This window comes from Taurulus bubalis, assembly GCF_910589615.1.
Source record: "Taurulus bubalis genome assembly, chromosome: 11".
Lineage (NCBI taxonomy): Eukaryota > Metazoa > Chordata > Actinopteri > Perciformes > Cottidae > Taurulus > Taurulus bubalis.
The window spans coordinates 21768853-21785598 of NC_136599.1; the positions used below are offsets into that span (position 1 = coordinate 21768853).

At 43.6% G+C, this 16746-nt stretch overlaps 1 protein-coding gene across 1 annotated transcript in view; it reads right to left on the minus strand.

Moving 5' to 3' along the window:
* mtor (mechanistic target of rapamycin kinase) overlaps positions 1 to 16746 on the minus strand; it is a gene marked incomplete at its 5' end in the record, with an annotated part of 72594 nt that overhangs the window by 24873 nt on the left and 30975 nt on the right. The window contains 4 exons of the mRNA XM_079225680.1: positions 1406 to 1521; positions 2033 to 2133; positions 4469 to 4608; positions 5754 to 5829. Coding sequence (XP_079081806.1) covers positions 1406 to 1521; positions 2033 to 2133; positions 4469 to 4608; positions 5754 to 5829 — 433 coding nt within the window. The remainder of the gene's footprint in view (positions 1 to 1405; positions 1522 to 2032; positions 2134 to 4468; positions 4609 to 5753; positions 5830 to 16746) is intronic.

The window sequence follows — 16746 nt, forward strand, 5'->3', positions numbered from 1 at the left end:
TTCTTTACAGCCTCCCCTTAGTTATGGTCCTGTTTACTCCTGAATTACTGCAGCGGGGCCTCATTGGAAATGTGCAGTCCAGACGACTCCTGATAAATGCAGTGTCTGGCTTCTGGCGGCACAAACAAACCGTGACCCAATCTTCCATTCTCTCACATAAAGGTTGTTCTTACTGACTTGCATAGGTGCAGTGCGATTACTTTATCATTACAGCGTGATATGAGAGGGCCTCTTTGTGAATGGCTGGAGCCAAATCAACCACTGGAGGAAACTCAAAGTTTGTGAAAACCATGAGACAATTTGCTAATCAGACGCACACTGGAGGACTGGATATATCACGAATCCTGGCGCAGCCACAGATTTCTTGACTTTTGGGGAGGGGGCGAGCATGACTGCAATGTCTACACATCATCGCTGGAACGGACCAAACGCAGAGATTTATAACGCTAAAGTAACCTGAACCCTCTCGCAAAAACGCACGGCAAAACTAATGCCTGGTTGTTGGGGGTACGGCGGGAGGAAAGGAACAGCCCTATGGAATCAAAAGGACTTAAATTGCGAGGATTACCAAACACATCCGGAAGACTAGACTGAGCTCATGTTGACATTGAAGCTTTCACCCTTCGCTCCATCTGCTTTTAATTCCTCTTCACTCATTGTGAGCAGCCACATTGTTGCCAAGAGTCAAAAGTCTGCTTTCCCTATTCAGCTGATGTAGAATCCTATGGGCCACACCTGGATCTAATCTCCAAATTAGAGCAGGGAGGGCGGCTGTGGAGGGGGAGGGGCAGAGAGAGCAGGTCTCCCGGGCTCTGTGGTGAAAAGGGGACTTGGACGGTGAGTCCAGGGAAATTGGAGGAGCAGGTGGTCAACTGGTGTCAGTGCTGGAGCTTGTGTTCGTTGAGACGTGCCGGCATCCAGCTTGAACAAATCTGTCTCCGGGGAGCGGGAGCTCATCTAAAACCCTGGACTTCATCAAATGAGGAAAACGCCACCCCGACCTTGTCGACAGGCTGACAGGGATCTGTATTCGTTTCAGGCCGAATGCTGCGATAATTTATAATTTCAAGAGTTACATAACGTTTCCACACCAAGATGTAAAAATGGGAGAGAAAGAAAAAAAACTCCTTTTAATGAAAAGCCTGCGCTGATGGGGGAATTTGATCCCGTCTGGAATAGCCGTAAAGCATTTTTTATGTTTCTTTACAGCGTTGGTTTCCAATGATTTTAACTTTTCATACCTTGCTATAAAGACTAATGAAAATTCCAGACACCAGACTCCCATGTGGCATGTCTTTATGAGATGTTTTCTAAAAATATAGACTTTTAATGTGCATCATATGGGAGGGAGGGGGGAGAGAGATCTTATCCATTTGGTGTATTTGTGAGTGGTGATGTAACCCACCTGCTGGGCCAATGAGAAGAGGTCCTGATGCAGGGCAAGCACCGCTCTATAAAAAGCGCCATCATGTGTGTCTCTTGGGATCATACACGTGTACTCCTCCATGCTGTCCCAGTGCCCTAAAGAGAGACAACGATCAAGTTACCAAACAGCGATCAAAACAGATTCAAGCAGGGAATGTTTAATGATGACCGAACCGGCTATTTCGGGGAGGTCTTGGAACCCTGACTTCGCAAGACCGAGGCGGGTTTAAGTTTGGCAGACCGTCTCTGCTGTTTTGAACAACAGTCCACCTCGGGTTGCTGGAATATAAATGATTGCAACCTCAACATGTTGTGCTTCCCAACCACAAGAATAAAAGATGGTCCGAGTCTGCCGGGTGGGTTTCGTCTCGAGGTTTACGATTGATTTGAGAAAGTCAAAGCCAGACCGCAGATCTCTGAGGAAGCTTCTGCACTGTGGTCCCTGCTTTTCTCCACCATTGCACGTTACGATATGTCAATGTTATGACTGGATACCGTTTCTGTCTGGTTATATGTGAGGGGGAATTGGCGAGAGCTGTTACTGTCGTCATTGTTCTTCTCCCAAATACATTCAATCGTAAGTTCATATCTGACATGAAGTGGTTACCTAGACCCCAGGCGGCGGCGGCAGCCATACGAGCCATCTTGGCCTGGGTTTCCTCGCTCACCAGCGTCCATTCCTCGCAGCACTGCTGGTGCAACTGCCCCCTGAAAAACATGAACCGCAGGCTTCAGACGGTAGAAATACCAAATAAAAAAGCAGATCAAGTGATGATGACATCAGTTAATCAGAAACTGATCTCAGCTATCATCAGGTTCCCTTTCAGAAGCTGCGGCTTTTAAAACTTGTCTAAAGAAATGCTACACTGTACCGTTAGTCTTAATCCTTAAAAGCTAGTTTTATTTAACATTTTCTTAAAGCTCTTCTAAAGATTAATACATATGTCAGGACATTACATTTACTTTTCCTGCACAGAACAAACGTTGAAGTTTTCGAGCCGAGCAACTCCAGCCGAGCATGAGAAGGAGATAAGGCTTTCTTTTACATCTGCCATTGTTTATTCATTAATTTGTTCTCAAAGATTAAACATCTCAAAATCAGTGTACCGTCCCAAAAGAGTCTGATAAAAAAAAAAAAATCAAGCGTCCCGGCAAACTGATGGGCGTTCTGTTCCCTGTTGGGGTCAGGTGCATCTAACCCAGACTAATTCCTCATTAACAACAATCAGTACGGCATTGTCCAGGAGGAGATCGAACCCGCCGCATGTGTTTTGCAGGCGGGATGCTGGAGCGAGCTCAGATGAGGGAGGGAGCGAGAAAGAGGAAAATGGAGAGAGGCCGGTCTGGACGGGGGTCTGTGAGGTGAAGCCGTTCTCCAGCTGCCTGGCTATCGTATAACATGAAAGCTCCGGTACACTGGCCGTATGTTTTAAAGACTCTTTTAGAGGCCCTCTACTAGAAGGCATTGGTCCGCCTGCACAGAGGGGGTTTCACTTGAGCCAGGTCAGACCTCTTCTCAGCACTGTGTGATCCTCCCTCACTCTCCTATTAGTCTCCTTGTACCCATTTGGGTGGGACAAACAGTCACGTTTTTCACAGCCAGCATGAACAATACCAGCACTACCGGTGAACCAGCCCACCTCAATGGAATGGTTTGTATGAGCGTGTCATTGTTGGTTACATAACTCCCAGCAGGAGAGTAAAAATGCAGGCTAACAGCTAGTGCTGAATATAGGGGATTGACATCCTGGTACTGTGCAGTATATTCCGGCCCAAATCTGCTATTTTGTCCCTCATAAAATAGGCTATGTGGTTAAACAAAAAAAGCCTTCTGCAAATCCAACTTTTATTGCCGTTGCTTTAGTAACATTACTTTTTGTGCTTATTGGCTGTTTTCAGATCAGCTATGTGGCAAATTTCTTCTTTTTTTAGAATGGCAAAGTCTGTAAACACAGACATAAACGCAGAGATATACAGGGGTGTGAAAAAAGTGGCTTCATCAAACACACAGGCCTCCATCCCCGGAGCACAACATGCCAAAATAGCTGCATGCTTGAGCTTGAGGGTCAATTACCAGCTTTTGGTCAGATATTAAAACAGCTCTTGTGATCAGCAAACTGAGATGTGAGGATTAACAGAACGGAAAGGCCAAAAATCACTTTGAACCAAAAATGCATGCCCTACATTTATTGGACATTCTCGGCTTAAGGATGCTTCAAAGCTGTCCAAAATGTACCGAATGTTTGAGTTCAACTGCTAAAAAATCTCTCTCACCAGTTTAGGATTATCACAGAGCGCACTTGTACAATATCCGCTTACCTTAACGGAGGAACAATGTGTTCTCTTGAGTCTGATCTCCTCTGACTAAAGACCCGGTCAACTGTTACATCATCTCCCCGCCTTACCCATCCCGCACACAAACAGACACAGAGCCTCTCTTCAGCTGAATCATCCTCTTGTGAACTGACTCATAGTGTACGCAACAATGGCGCATAGAAGCAGGCAAATTAACATCTGCTTCGCGTCACAGGCCCGGTCACAAGCGGCATATTTGGATCACCTCGGACGTCTTGTGACTTTCTTTTCCGCTTAAAAAAAAAAGAAGTGCTTTTTGAAGGTGGGCTGCCGTTGGACGCCTGTTAGTGCATTTTACCGGTAAAATTAGGAAAATTACGCTCTCTCTTTTTGACCACTCATCAAAGGCCCTAATGTTCGGATTCATTGGGGACTTAAGCTGCCAACGAAAATAGAAAACAAGGGATGGAATAGCTTACAGCAAGTATCCTACCTCAGACACCGCCTTTGACCATTAGACCCAACGTTAAAAGCCAAAGAAACATGGATACTAAAAAATCCACAGCAGTGGGTCTTAGAAAAAAAGTCCTTAAGGTAAAGTGAAAACAAACAATAATGCTGACTCTTTGAGTGTTTGTACAGGCAAATCCGTGTCAATGAATCGGAGAGCTGTGGACCAGAAGAACACCGATATGAACGGATGGTTGGAGCCCCACTGAACTCCCAGCAGACTTGACTCCTGACATACCATTCTCCCAGGGCCTCTAAGCAGCGCATTCTACCCAGGATGAGCTCCGGATCCTCTTTGTTAACGTCAATCTTCTTGTCATACGCTACCAGAGCGTCCTCCCACTCATGGAGCTTCTCATACCAAGTGGCTTGGATTTCCTAGAAGATAAAAAAACAGAAAGTAGACACCCAAAACATGTTTGTTATCTTGACCAGTTTAAAATTGTAATAAATTGTTGTGGGGTTTTTTTGGTAAGAAAAGTGTGTTGGAGTGTTGCTCCAACACACTTTTCGTTCACAGTCATCCACAAATGTATGAGAATATTGCATTACGGATTGGAGATTCTCATTTGAATCAATCAGTCCAAACAGGGACACCTTGCATCCTCCCACAGCAGAGCTTTCCAGACGATCACCTCATTAACAAAGTTTTCCGGAAGTGCACGGCGAAATGGAGTCTTTTCACTTTTAACATAAGAGGAACATAAATGCAGATCACAAAAGACGGAAAGAAAAGACCTTTTTCCACAGGGATCCTAGTAGTTGGGGAAAACATTTGACTTTGACTGGCTAAAAATAACCACTTAATAAAATCGAGTGAATGCATTCTATTAAAAAAATACTATGTTTAGGGTTATCTTTAGGGTTTTTTCCCCGCCACTGATGGCATACATTGAGTTTGTCATCGGTTTGACACCAGCGAAGCTTTGAATTTGGATTTGTGGCAACAGGGGATTGTATAAAGAAAAAGCACTGGGGGGAAAAAAGCGCAAAGTGGTCCCGACTAGTTTTTTATGAAATACACAGTAGAGACACATAATGCGAGAAAATCCAAACATCCTGTCATGGGACAAGATGTCCATAATTCTGCTCCTTGCAGTTGACTACTGATCAACATAGCAGATGGTTATTCCACATGCTGCACATTAAGAACAGGGTGTTCTGGGGGCATGCGTCTCCAATGGCCCTCATCCCCATGCGTGTATTGGGGAAAGGATATTCCGGGAAGAAGTGTACGTGTACAAGAGGCCACATGAAATACTGCCCAGTAGGAACGTATTTAGTCGGAAATATCTGAGTTGATGAGGGTTGTTGCTATGGTTACTAGTGACAAAATGTGCTTTGCAGAGGCCCCCTGCAGTAGCTGGCCTACTGTGTCAACGTAATGGTGATTGAAATGAAAAAGGAGGCTACATTTTATTTTGTCCCCCTGTCTGAATGCAACCTAAGGTAAGGTTTCTTTTTTTTTGTTGGAGGCAAAATAAAAAGACCCAAGAAAAAAAATAACAAAAACAAACACTCACCAGTTCACCAAAATGCTTCATGGCGTACTCCAGAACCCCAGATGCGGCCTCTGGCTGCTGCAGTTTATTGTTGATGCTGCAAGATGGGACAGAAAGCAAAAGACAAGCTTTTAGACCAATTTGAAGACTACACTTGGGAAAATCTCTGGTTCAATCAATAAGTGGACAGTGCATATAGATGCAGGTACTATTGTTATTACAGAAAGGCCGTTTGTTTAGTAGTTCCAAAATTATTTTCATAATTTCCACATCCTTGCGAGTGATTACACAGGTGGGTAATCAAGTATAGGTCAAATGTCCGACTGTCCAGAAGTCCTTAACGCCCCAGCGTGTAATGTGATGGCCTTGCATTAAAGTCTGTGCTGCTGCCAACTCCACAGTTGACCTTGAGGGCTTTCCTTTTTCAGATCAACCGTGCGGGCGCCAACCAACCAGTGGGAGTCAGTGGTGCAGAGACAAGTTTGTGATCCTTCACTGGCTTCCCACCCAGAAACACCGCAAACTGAGATTAGTAGAACGCAGAACAAAGCCACTGGAACCACTACCTCCTGTAACATTGAACCCCAGGTGAGAGAGAAGTGTGTCCCTGAACCATCAATCTGCCTTCGAGGAAAGTAATTCACCCAACAATACGAACTAAGAAGTCTGCTTCAACGCGTTCTGGCAACGTAGAATAAACATTTCCTCTTTCAGCAAGGTGTTTATTGTGGAAACGAAATGCACCTTCAGACGTGTGTCACGCTTGCATGACAAATGATGTGTTATCGGTCAGGACACCACAATTCCCGTTTATACACCCGGCGCTCACCCGCAACGCCACCGCATCTGGAAACACTCATATGAACGGCGAGTCTATTATATTTCCTCAACTGCAAAAACCCTTGTGCAGCCACGGCCAATACATCTGTAAAATGTAGCGTTTGAAGAGGACCGGTATGCAGTGTTCCTGAGGACAGCAGGGGAAAGTTGATGAAGGATACTTGAGGATATGTGTCAGAAACCTGGTTTGACGTAGGGTAAAGGCCAAGAAATGTGATGAAACGGCACAGCAAGAGGTCATGCCAAAACTCGGGGAGAGCTGCTGGTGCCGGCCCGCACGGCGACAAGTAATTTAACAAAACAAATCACAACGGGAGCCGTCTTGTACGTAGTTGGAAACAGAAGACAATCTGACCACTTGCTGACTTCAGGGACTCAATGCTCCGAGCTGCTGGTCATGTGCCGGTGTGAGTCCCAGGAAAGACTTTCTCAAGACATTCGCTCCTGACACAGATTTACAAATTCAGAGTACTGCCGGACACAGAGCACCGATACCAATCCAATACCCGTGCTGTTTTTACTTCAGTGAAACTGATAGGAAATAATCTTCTCATCTAAATGAAGCCATTTTTAATACTTCTATTTAAAGGAATTTTGCCGTTTATAAATCACAAAATCAGCACATAAAATAATATTTAAAAGAATTAGAAAAGTCACTTAAGGTGGACTGCTCCAATGTTACTCCAAGCCAAGACGGAGTCAGGCTATGAGCTCTGCCAGTCAGTTATTTGGGTTAGGTTGTCATAGTTGGGGGGGAAAGGCCTCCTGACGCTTCAAATTGATTAGCATTCACTTTCAATGTAAATTAGATTAGTCAAGCTTCAAGTAAAACATAATCTCTCTTGGCCATCTTTACTTAGACGGTGGCACCAGTTTCCGCCAGCTGGGGAGGATAAGTGTCGTGCTAACAGTAGCAGAGGCCACCACATTACAGATTTGGCCTAGCCACATGCATCCCAACCAAGGCACAAACAGGGAGGGCTTCGTCGTAGTATTCATGTCACTGATGGATTTACAGAGCTTCCAAAAAGTCAGAAGGCTTGAGCATGGCATTGTTTTTTAACTCCAAGTGTGTACACACTACAATATCCCATCCTTTAGCAATTAGTGCCAATTACAGCATGACCAAGCTGCTCACCATGAATTATTAAAGTTATTGGCCAGTCACAAAAAAGTACAGCTCTGATGAAGTGAAACTGAAGTGACCTTAAAAAAAAAGAAAAAAAAGGAAAGAAAATGTATGTATCACAGTTACAATATTCAAAGATGCATCACAAGCTTAACCAGACATTGACATAAGATTTCCTTGATATCTTTTGGTCTCACTGGACTATCAATATTGTCCCTTCCCACACACTGTAGTGTTTTGTCAAAAGATGCCGGTGTAAACAGATGACGAGGTGGGGGGCCTTCAGGACCTGACGGAAATCGAACTAGACAGGATGCGATTGCGTAACAAAGTGAACTAATTTGAGTAAATAAGTATTGGTCTATGACTCATGAGTCTCATGCCCTTTCTCGGCAACTCGTTAAATAACCATCCCACAGACTTCAATAAGCACACCTACTGATCCAGTATTTTTTAATAACACTGACGATAACGCGCGGCGTGTGTGCCGTGTATACTTTGTAATTTCCAGCTGGACCAACAAATTACTACCTGTTGTCAAATAATCAGCTCGGCACCAAGTGAACAAAGCACTGCCGAGGACTCCGCGTCCCACCGCGCGCACAAGCTGCCGAGGTATGCTAAGGCTGCCCAGATGTGGCTTCATCCGAGGAGACGAATCAGAATGAGGGCTTTCTCTCTTGCGGACCCTGGAGATTTCATTGTCCCTCAGCTGAAGCCATCTGGCTGCCAGCTCCGAGCACACAGAGTCTGAACACAACCAGATGACAAGGCTCGCGTAATGTTCTCCTCAAGTAGAAACTCCACCAAACTACTAGCGAGCATGAAACTTCCTTGAAACCGTTTTCAAGGCCCTCTCTCTCTCGTGCGGGGCCACAAGTAGCACTTCCGAACTGGAACTCTTGTCAGATTTGCTCGTGAGAGTCGCGGGAGAGAGCTTGAGCTTCAGTTCTGTCAACCGTAAAACAGTCACGACTTATCAAATCATGCAATGAAATTTAGACTAAGTGCTGTGTATCCTGAATTAGATTTCAGAGTCTAAACCCTGAATGAGGTTAGCATACGGGCTCTTTTCCGCAGAAGTTCTGGAAGGAAGATCCTTGATACCAGTTTGCAGATGCAATGAGTGAACTAAAGAATACATTCTACGGGACGTTGGCCGACATTTGGCCGAATACAGAAAGAACAGTGTGTCTTTCAGCTTGCTTTACGAGTGCAATTTTTTATATTTATTGCCTCTTCTATTACAAAAACAGAGCGCCGCACCATTGCTGTTCAAACATCTCTGACTTGAGGCGAAAGAAAAACAATCACCTCACACAGACTCGTACCTTGTATTTGGCTTTTTAAAACTATAAAACATTTACAGTTATGGCATATGTTTTGGGCATATTTTTAAATCAGAAACGTTGACAGAGTCTTTCAGATGGGTCGAGGCGTGCTGTTGGATTTTCAACACGGAGAGAAACAAATCACTCGCACTCTACTCAAGTGACTCAAGAGCGAAATGCAAACGATTTATCACACTGCAATCTCTGAACAAGCATGTGTGCATTAGATTCTGATGAATGCAATGCCTTTAGCCATGATTACCTCTGGACAGAAAGCACCGGTAGGGACTACAAATGTATATTTTCTTTTTATATCTTAACCTCTTGAAAGAAAATCCGCTCTACTTCATTAAAATAATCCATAACCCCATTTTGGCTATTCTAAAGTACCTTGGCTTTTTCACTGAGAGGAGAGAGCGTGATCTCTGAGGAAATTGCAGATATTTCCCCTCGGAGAGGGTAAGATGTACATGGATCGCACAGAGAGGAAAGATGGAGCCTCACTACTGGATCTAATCTAATCTAATCAGGAAGATATCCACTTGATCCTAACTGATTTTCGGGTCCTTCGCTTGCCAAGTGCTGACTCCATTCCTTAGTGTTGAACACACGGTTTTCAGTTTGAGATTGGCGATCTAAACGCTGTTCCAAGTAAAAGTTCAATAAAGGCCCATTGAATTAATTCACTTTGGGGAATTTTTTATTCATAATGATGTAAACATTTATAAATTTGGGTATTTCTTAATATCATCTTATATAATAATGGCTATCGACAGGTATATAATGGAAGTGCATCAATTCCCCACTGAAGATCGGCATACTGAAACTCATTGGGTGCAAGTTGTGAACATAGAGACGCTGCATTCACAAAGCAGAGTTTAATATGTAGTTAAATATTAGATAATCCCGATGCGTAATCATGTGGAAAACGTGTATGAGAGAACACGGTTGTTGACATTGCAATGACGGACACTAGTTGAGCAAGCAGTGACTTGTGTCACTGAGGGAGAAAAAGCTGCCCACACACACACACAAATAAGTATTTGGTTCATGGTTTGACTCTGTTGAAGCTTCCTGGAGGCATGAATTCTGGACACATCAAGGAGGCAAAGACGCTGCATGTGACGAAGGCCTGCCGAGGCAGCAGCTGATTAGCTGGTCCATCATCTTTCACACCGCCGAGCTTTATGCTTGATCAACTGCAGGAGACGCGACACTAGCTGTCCGACACGTCTTTCGACTCTGTGCCTAAAGGAGCTGTTCATCCGTGGGGCAGCCAAAATGCAATCAACAATATTCCCAGGCAGAATGAACCCAACTGTCTGGCACCTCGGGGGAGTTCTTTCCACTGCACGGGCCTCGTCCGAGCGGACTACAGATGAGAAACACGCAGAGCGAGAGCTTTCACCACGCTGCCTGACAAACACCTCCCAAAGGCATTTGGGCACGAGAAGGCCATTTTGAGAAAAGGGAAATAAACATCCAATCTCAGATGACATCATGTTTACGAGAACAAATGTCGAGCAGTGGGAGACGCTACGGAGAGCCAAGATGGAGAACCTGTCTATTACAAAACAAGATGGAGATGGAGAACCTGTCTATTACAAAACAAGATGGAGATGGAGATGGAGAACCTGCCTATTACAAAACAACAATACTTTTTATTCTGGTTTACAGGTGGCACAAGAATAAAAAAGTAAATCCTCACATACCGAAACACAGATGCACACAAATAGCATCTATAAAGAAATCGAAAAAATTAAGCAGGTCACACTTGAATCCTGCATCCTTGTTGATAGTGGAGCTTTGAGGTGGAGGCATTCTGCATTTTCTAATTCAAAATGAACACTGCTTATCGAGTGTTGGAACTAAAGCAACAACTACATTTTCTGAAGATTGATGGTTTTCCAAAAACATAACGTAACAGTTCAAGGCTCACCAATCCATGTTTAAGTTGACAGGAGAGCGAGTAAGGTTTCGTTCGGTTACATTATGATGCGCTCAGGCTGTTCAGTGAAAATGTGCATTGGGGAAAAGGTGAATTATAATGTTACCACAATGTGTTCACGTGTAATCTTGTAAAATTGTAAAAAAAAAAAAGCTTCCAGTTTGAAGGAGATTTTTTCACAACACAATAAATAGATACTAGAGATAAATTATTCGCTGTTTACACAAACTCTAATCATCTTATAATACATCATTAAAACTACTTATGACCAGATTTATTTTAATCCATAAAAATAAGACCTTTTATTATTATTTTATGAAGAAAAGAAACACTATAAGTGACTATAACAAAGTAAAAAAGGATAACATTTATAATTTGTAATGGTTTGTCCTGACTTCAGAGTGGTTGAAATGATTTTTGTGACGGATGGAGCCTTGTAGACCAGCTGCTATAATCAAACAATTAAGGGAACTGTATCTGCCAATATGGATCATCCATGATTGACAATTAGTGTCGGTGGCCAAAAAACGTAATTCTGGATCTCTAAAAGTTATATTTGTTCTATTTTTATCTCTTTTGTGCTGATCCGATCCGTAACTCTGATCTGTGTTAAGAGCCGAACCGCGAGTTGTATGATCCGTCGCACCACTAATATTAAGACAGCCCATTCCCTAACACTCGTCTTTTTGGGGAAATGTTTTGCTTCAAGAGACCCTCCTTTGTTCATTGAATCACAGTGAGCAATGTAGCATGAACTAGCTTTGTTTTCCTACTCTGTCCAAATAAACCAACAATCCCACTCAGTCATGGGCAATTAGAAAATGATTGACATTAATGGCCCAAAAAGATTCCTATTTTTTCAGCTGGATATTCTTTTTAGCAGCATGAGGCTGAGTTATGAAGGCAGGGAAGGCAGATTTATTTCTATAACCCCTTTCAAACAAATCAACATGCTACCTTCGGCAAATACATTTAAACATTTGAGGGAAGAAAGAAAAAAGAATCAAAGAGAATGAAAATAAAACAAATAATTCAAGTACAAAGAGAATAGAAATAGTTGACAAAGTAACAAATGTTGAAGTATCAAAATATCCAACCTTTGGGACAAATTAGTTAGCTGAGCAATACAGCAAATGGATACAAACATTCTACATGTTGAAGCCCAGAGATACGGTGCTTTGATCAATGTTTTGACGTAACCAACGCTCCTAAACAGACCACATGGAATTTGAACGGAGCGAGAATCTCAAAACGTATAATACCTGAACACAACATAAATCTTCCAGGCTGGCATGCGCACATCTGCTATGGAAATAACGAGCGACACATTGTCATCATGGGATGCGGGTCTCGACCCCTGCGTGCCTTGAGAAACAGCAGTACATCACCGCATGAGATAAGCACGGAGGTATGGAAGGTGGTTACCTCACCCGCTTCCTTCCACATTGCCCCGGGATGCGTGTGGCTGAAGCGGGGCTGAACTCATCTCTGACACCCTCTCTGACTGGCCCTTTGTCTCCCATTTCTCTGAAAATCTTTCGGGACAAGAAGGTGGTTGTTTCATGGCCGAGCAGATGCCGCCGCATGGGGAAACACTTAGTATCCCTTGACTTGAAACTACTTCCTCGAAATGACAAAAATCAGCTCTCTCAGTGAAGCTTATCATAAAGCTTTAGTACTTTGGAATGTGGCAGCGGACGAGGGAAAAGGAGACATTATTATTTTACTTATTTACTAGGGGTAATGCAAATAAGGACAAATTAAGAAGAAAAAAAATATCCCTGTTGAAATGGTATATATAGAGGAAGAAAAAAAAAAACGGGTCCATCGTCTATTGCATCATTTCCCACATTTTTTGTTTTTCCTCAAGGAAGCTAGGCGTGTTAGGGGGCCATGGAGAAATCAGCCGGAAAAACCATTCGACCGGTGTTTACCTCACACTATCACCGCATTGGGACACCACTGCAGAATGTCTCCTGGGCTCCTCACCTTCAGGTCAAGAGGCCAACAGAACAAAGTGTCTCCAGTGGCATCCAACCCCACACCCACACCCCCACCCGGCTACCTCATTGGAATGCTGCTGTTGCTATGCGAGAGAGATCCGTATTATGTGTTTTTGGAAAGACGTATTATTATTCAGACATATTGACTACATTTCAAGTGAAATTAACCATGAAATACTTCCAAATGAAAGATGCCCCTTTGCGTCATTCTGTTGTAAGCGGTTCATGCAAGAACTGATTCGTCAACAACAGGGTTGTGTGCAGTCGTCTCATTTAAACTAAAAGGATTACAACAAAGTCACAAAAGCAGCAGAAGACCAGCTAGCATTTATATATTCATAGTCTGTATACTTCTAGAGGTTCCTTCGTTTTTTGTAATTCATAGGCTGTAACAGTTTTTGCATTTCACTTTAATTAATAGTTAAATGCCTGAGATCTCTCTCATACCAACACAGCTAAAAAAGCACTCCATGTCCCGCCAAAGACAATGAAAACCCCTTAATGGTGACACAAGTGGTTTTGGTTTCTGTCTCGCGAAGCAGCAATTTTTTACATCCCAGTGTCACGAAACGTCTCTCTGAAGAAGTGAGGCGGCTGCCCGACTGGTTTGCAGCGTGGCGAGCGGACGGCCCGCTGCCTCGCTAGCATGCGCAGCGCGACAACGGACGCCACCTGGTAGCCATCACCGGCTTAAGCCACCAGACCTCTCCATGGTCTGCCGGCGCATCAAGTCTGCCTCAGAGCGGGAGACCCCGGTGCATATTGCCTCCTTCATTACGGGAAATATGGAACAGTTTATTTCTCCTCCTGTACGTGACCAGGTTTCACTGAGTTGCAGATCGTTATCCATTGTGTTATTTCCATGGCAACTCAGCTACTTGCCTTACTTGTCTTACAGGGTTTAATAATTAAACTAGTCTGCGAGTAAATAACCACCAAATACCAGATCCAACTACTAAATCTTACATTCAGAAAAGACATAGTCCTTCAAATTAAATAACTATCATCTCTTGATAGGTTTGGTTCATCTTCACACAGGCTGCGTTAATTATTGATTTACAAATCAGACGTAAGCCCTTTCAGGGAAATATAATGCATTCAATCAGCAACCCGAAACAGTTTGTACAACTCAAACTGAGGCGCTTTTGTGCGGACAGGGCCGACAGGTGGAAGAGGTTACTTTTAATAAAGATTATGTAATTCAAAGTTTTGAGATAGAAGCGTTGGAATCCACTGGCTCCCGCTCTCACCTCCTGCCTTCCTGTAATTGAACCCATGAGCGCTCCGCTGACAGCTTGGCCCCGGCGGCCCCTGTCTGATTACAAAACGTTTTGCCAGTGTATTTAGGGACACCATAGCAGTCTGTGAGAACGTTCTGATTAAAAAGAATGTCAAAAAAACTCTGTTTTGTCAGCCCGCACTTATCAAAGATAGACGACGGCCGCAATTAGCACAGCGGGGTGTCCAACTTGTCACAGAGGGTAAAGGAAAGAATCTGTTCAATGAAATGTGCGGGCTTCCAGAGGAAGTCATATAAAGAAGGGGGCTTTGGTTAGAATTTAGTGAATGCCTCTTATGTTAAGAGGAGCCGTGCATTCTTCACACAGAGTCTGGTGAGACATAGTTAGAGGGCGAATGCTGTTTAAAGAAGCTGTTTCTGAGGGGGAGAAACAGCGTGACGCTAAACATATAAAACAGCATCTGAATGACAGAGTCCAGGACCCGAGGAAAGGGATGTCGCTGGAATGCAGTGTGGGAGAGTGAGCGGTGACTCACAGAGCAGTAAGAGCAAAGACAGAAATCCAGGTAGGGCAAACTATCCACCAAAAGGAACTTGCATCCATGACTCGGGGTTAAGACTTAAAAAGGGAAGTCAACGAGCACGACGCACCATCAAACATCACATTGTTAATGTCACATTACGAGTTATAAACATGCCAACGGAGGGAATATTAATTATTAGGAGCTTGGGTGAAAGTGAATAAGAAATAAAATAATTTCGCTTCACTGAAAATTTTAAAAGTAAGGGATGAGGAACCTTTCTGCTGTCTCTTTATTGGCAGCGGAGTTGGAACTAGTGATGATTGTAACTCGATTATATTTATCATATCATTGCAAGATACTCATCCTAACTCAATTACCTTACTCTCTGGCGGATATCAACTTATAAAATATAACGGAAAGGTACGATCGGGAGAACCTCATGTGGCGACTGAACTCACCCTGCAATCATCGCATTTGTTGGCGGTTAAGTTTCTTGTGACGGAGCCACATAAATATTGGCTGACCATGACATGATGGAGAGTTGTTGTTATATTTCTGACGAATGTTGGTAATCTAGAGGAGGATCATGTTCATGATCTAACCAGAGAGCAGAATCTGCCTGGCAATTGAAGACATTGCCGCAAACTAAACATGAAGGCTATTATGTCTGTATGAAGACAACAAATGGCTTATTATTACCATATGCGTCTCACAAATCAAACAAATACAGGAAACTAAAAGCAAATGTCAACATACAGAAAGGAGGAGTAAATGGAAAATTGCAAAGCGGTGACCAGCTGTATAAAAAGAACAAAAAAATGGCCCGTAATATTCGAGGAGCCCAGTACCCGGAAAAAGGAAGAGTTGTGCGCATCCAAATGTTGAGCATCAAAGCAATAACAGACCATGTCATAATTATGTCATATTTTGGGAATTTGTGCTCCAAACCTCGTTTTCCATGAAACAAAGATGATGCTGAACAGAATAATCAAAACTCCACATTTGTTTGCCCGACCAAGGGAGTGAAAGCGAGGGTCACCTGCAAAACATTTGGCAGGAATGTGCACCGCATCCTCCGTGCTCACGTGCACACCAGATCTGACAAAAAACGTGACGGGGTACATTTGAGGCAAACACGGTGGTGGTCTTTAAAGGCTTTGTTGTGGTTTCAAGAAAGAGGAAGAAAGAAATTATCCTTTATTAATCCCCTTTGGTAAATTATTCTCTGCGTTTAACCCATCCTAAGTAATTAAGGAGCAGTGTGCTGCTGTGAGGCGCCCGGGGAGCGACTAGGGGTTCAGTGACTTGCTCAAGGACACTTCCACATGCCAACTATGGGGAGACCGGGGATCGAACCGGCTACCTTGTGGTTTCAGGACGACCACTCTCCCCATGAGCTGCAGCCGCCCCAAAGAGAAATAAATACCCAATACTCATAGTTCCACTTTCTGTCTTCGTCTATGAATCCCTGCCTTTTCCAGACACTGCATTGGTGTCCATGAGCAGAAAGGGAAAAGCCATGCAGTTCAAGTAAATACTGAGAGGAATGTCCTGGTGCAGCCGTGTCTCGGTTACTATTACGCACAACTCCCTGTATTTACAGCATACTCTGGCACTTCATTATGGCAGTTCATCTATTTTGCATGGCAATGATCACATATGGTTGAGTATCATAAAAGTCATGCATGATCTGTTGTCTCAATGCCGAAGGCACACACCCCCTTTGGCCTAATCTCCAAAGGCGTCTTCCTCTAAGTTGGCAGGGCTGGCAGCTACTCGGGGAAGCTGGGATGAGATAGAAATTCCAGAGAATGGAGATTCAAGAAAGCCTCTCTGATGTCTGACATCGCAAAGGTGCTATATTCACAGCACCAGCCAGTGATTGGCATGTCAGACATTTTAAAAGGCGAAGGTGAGCCAGGATCAGGAATTTTGCAAACGCTGTCATTGAGTCACACAAAAATGCACCACATTCAGCGGCGGATTGTAAAGAAAAGAA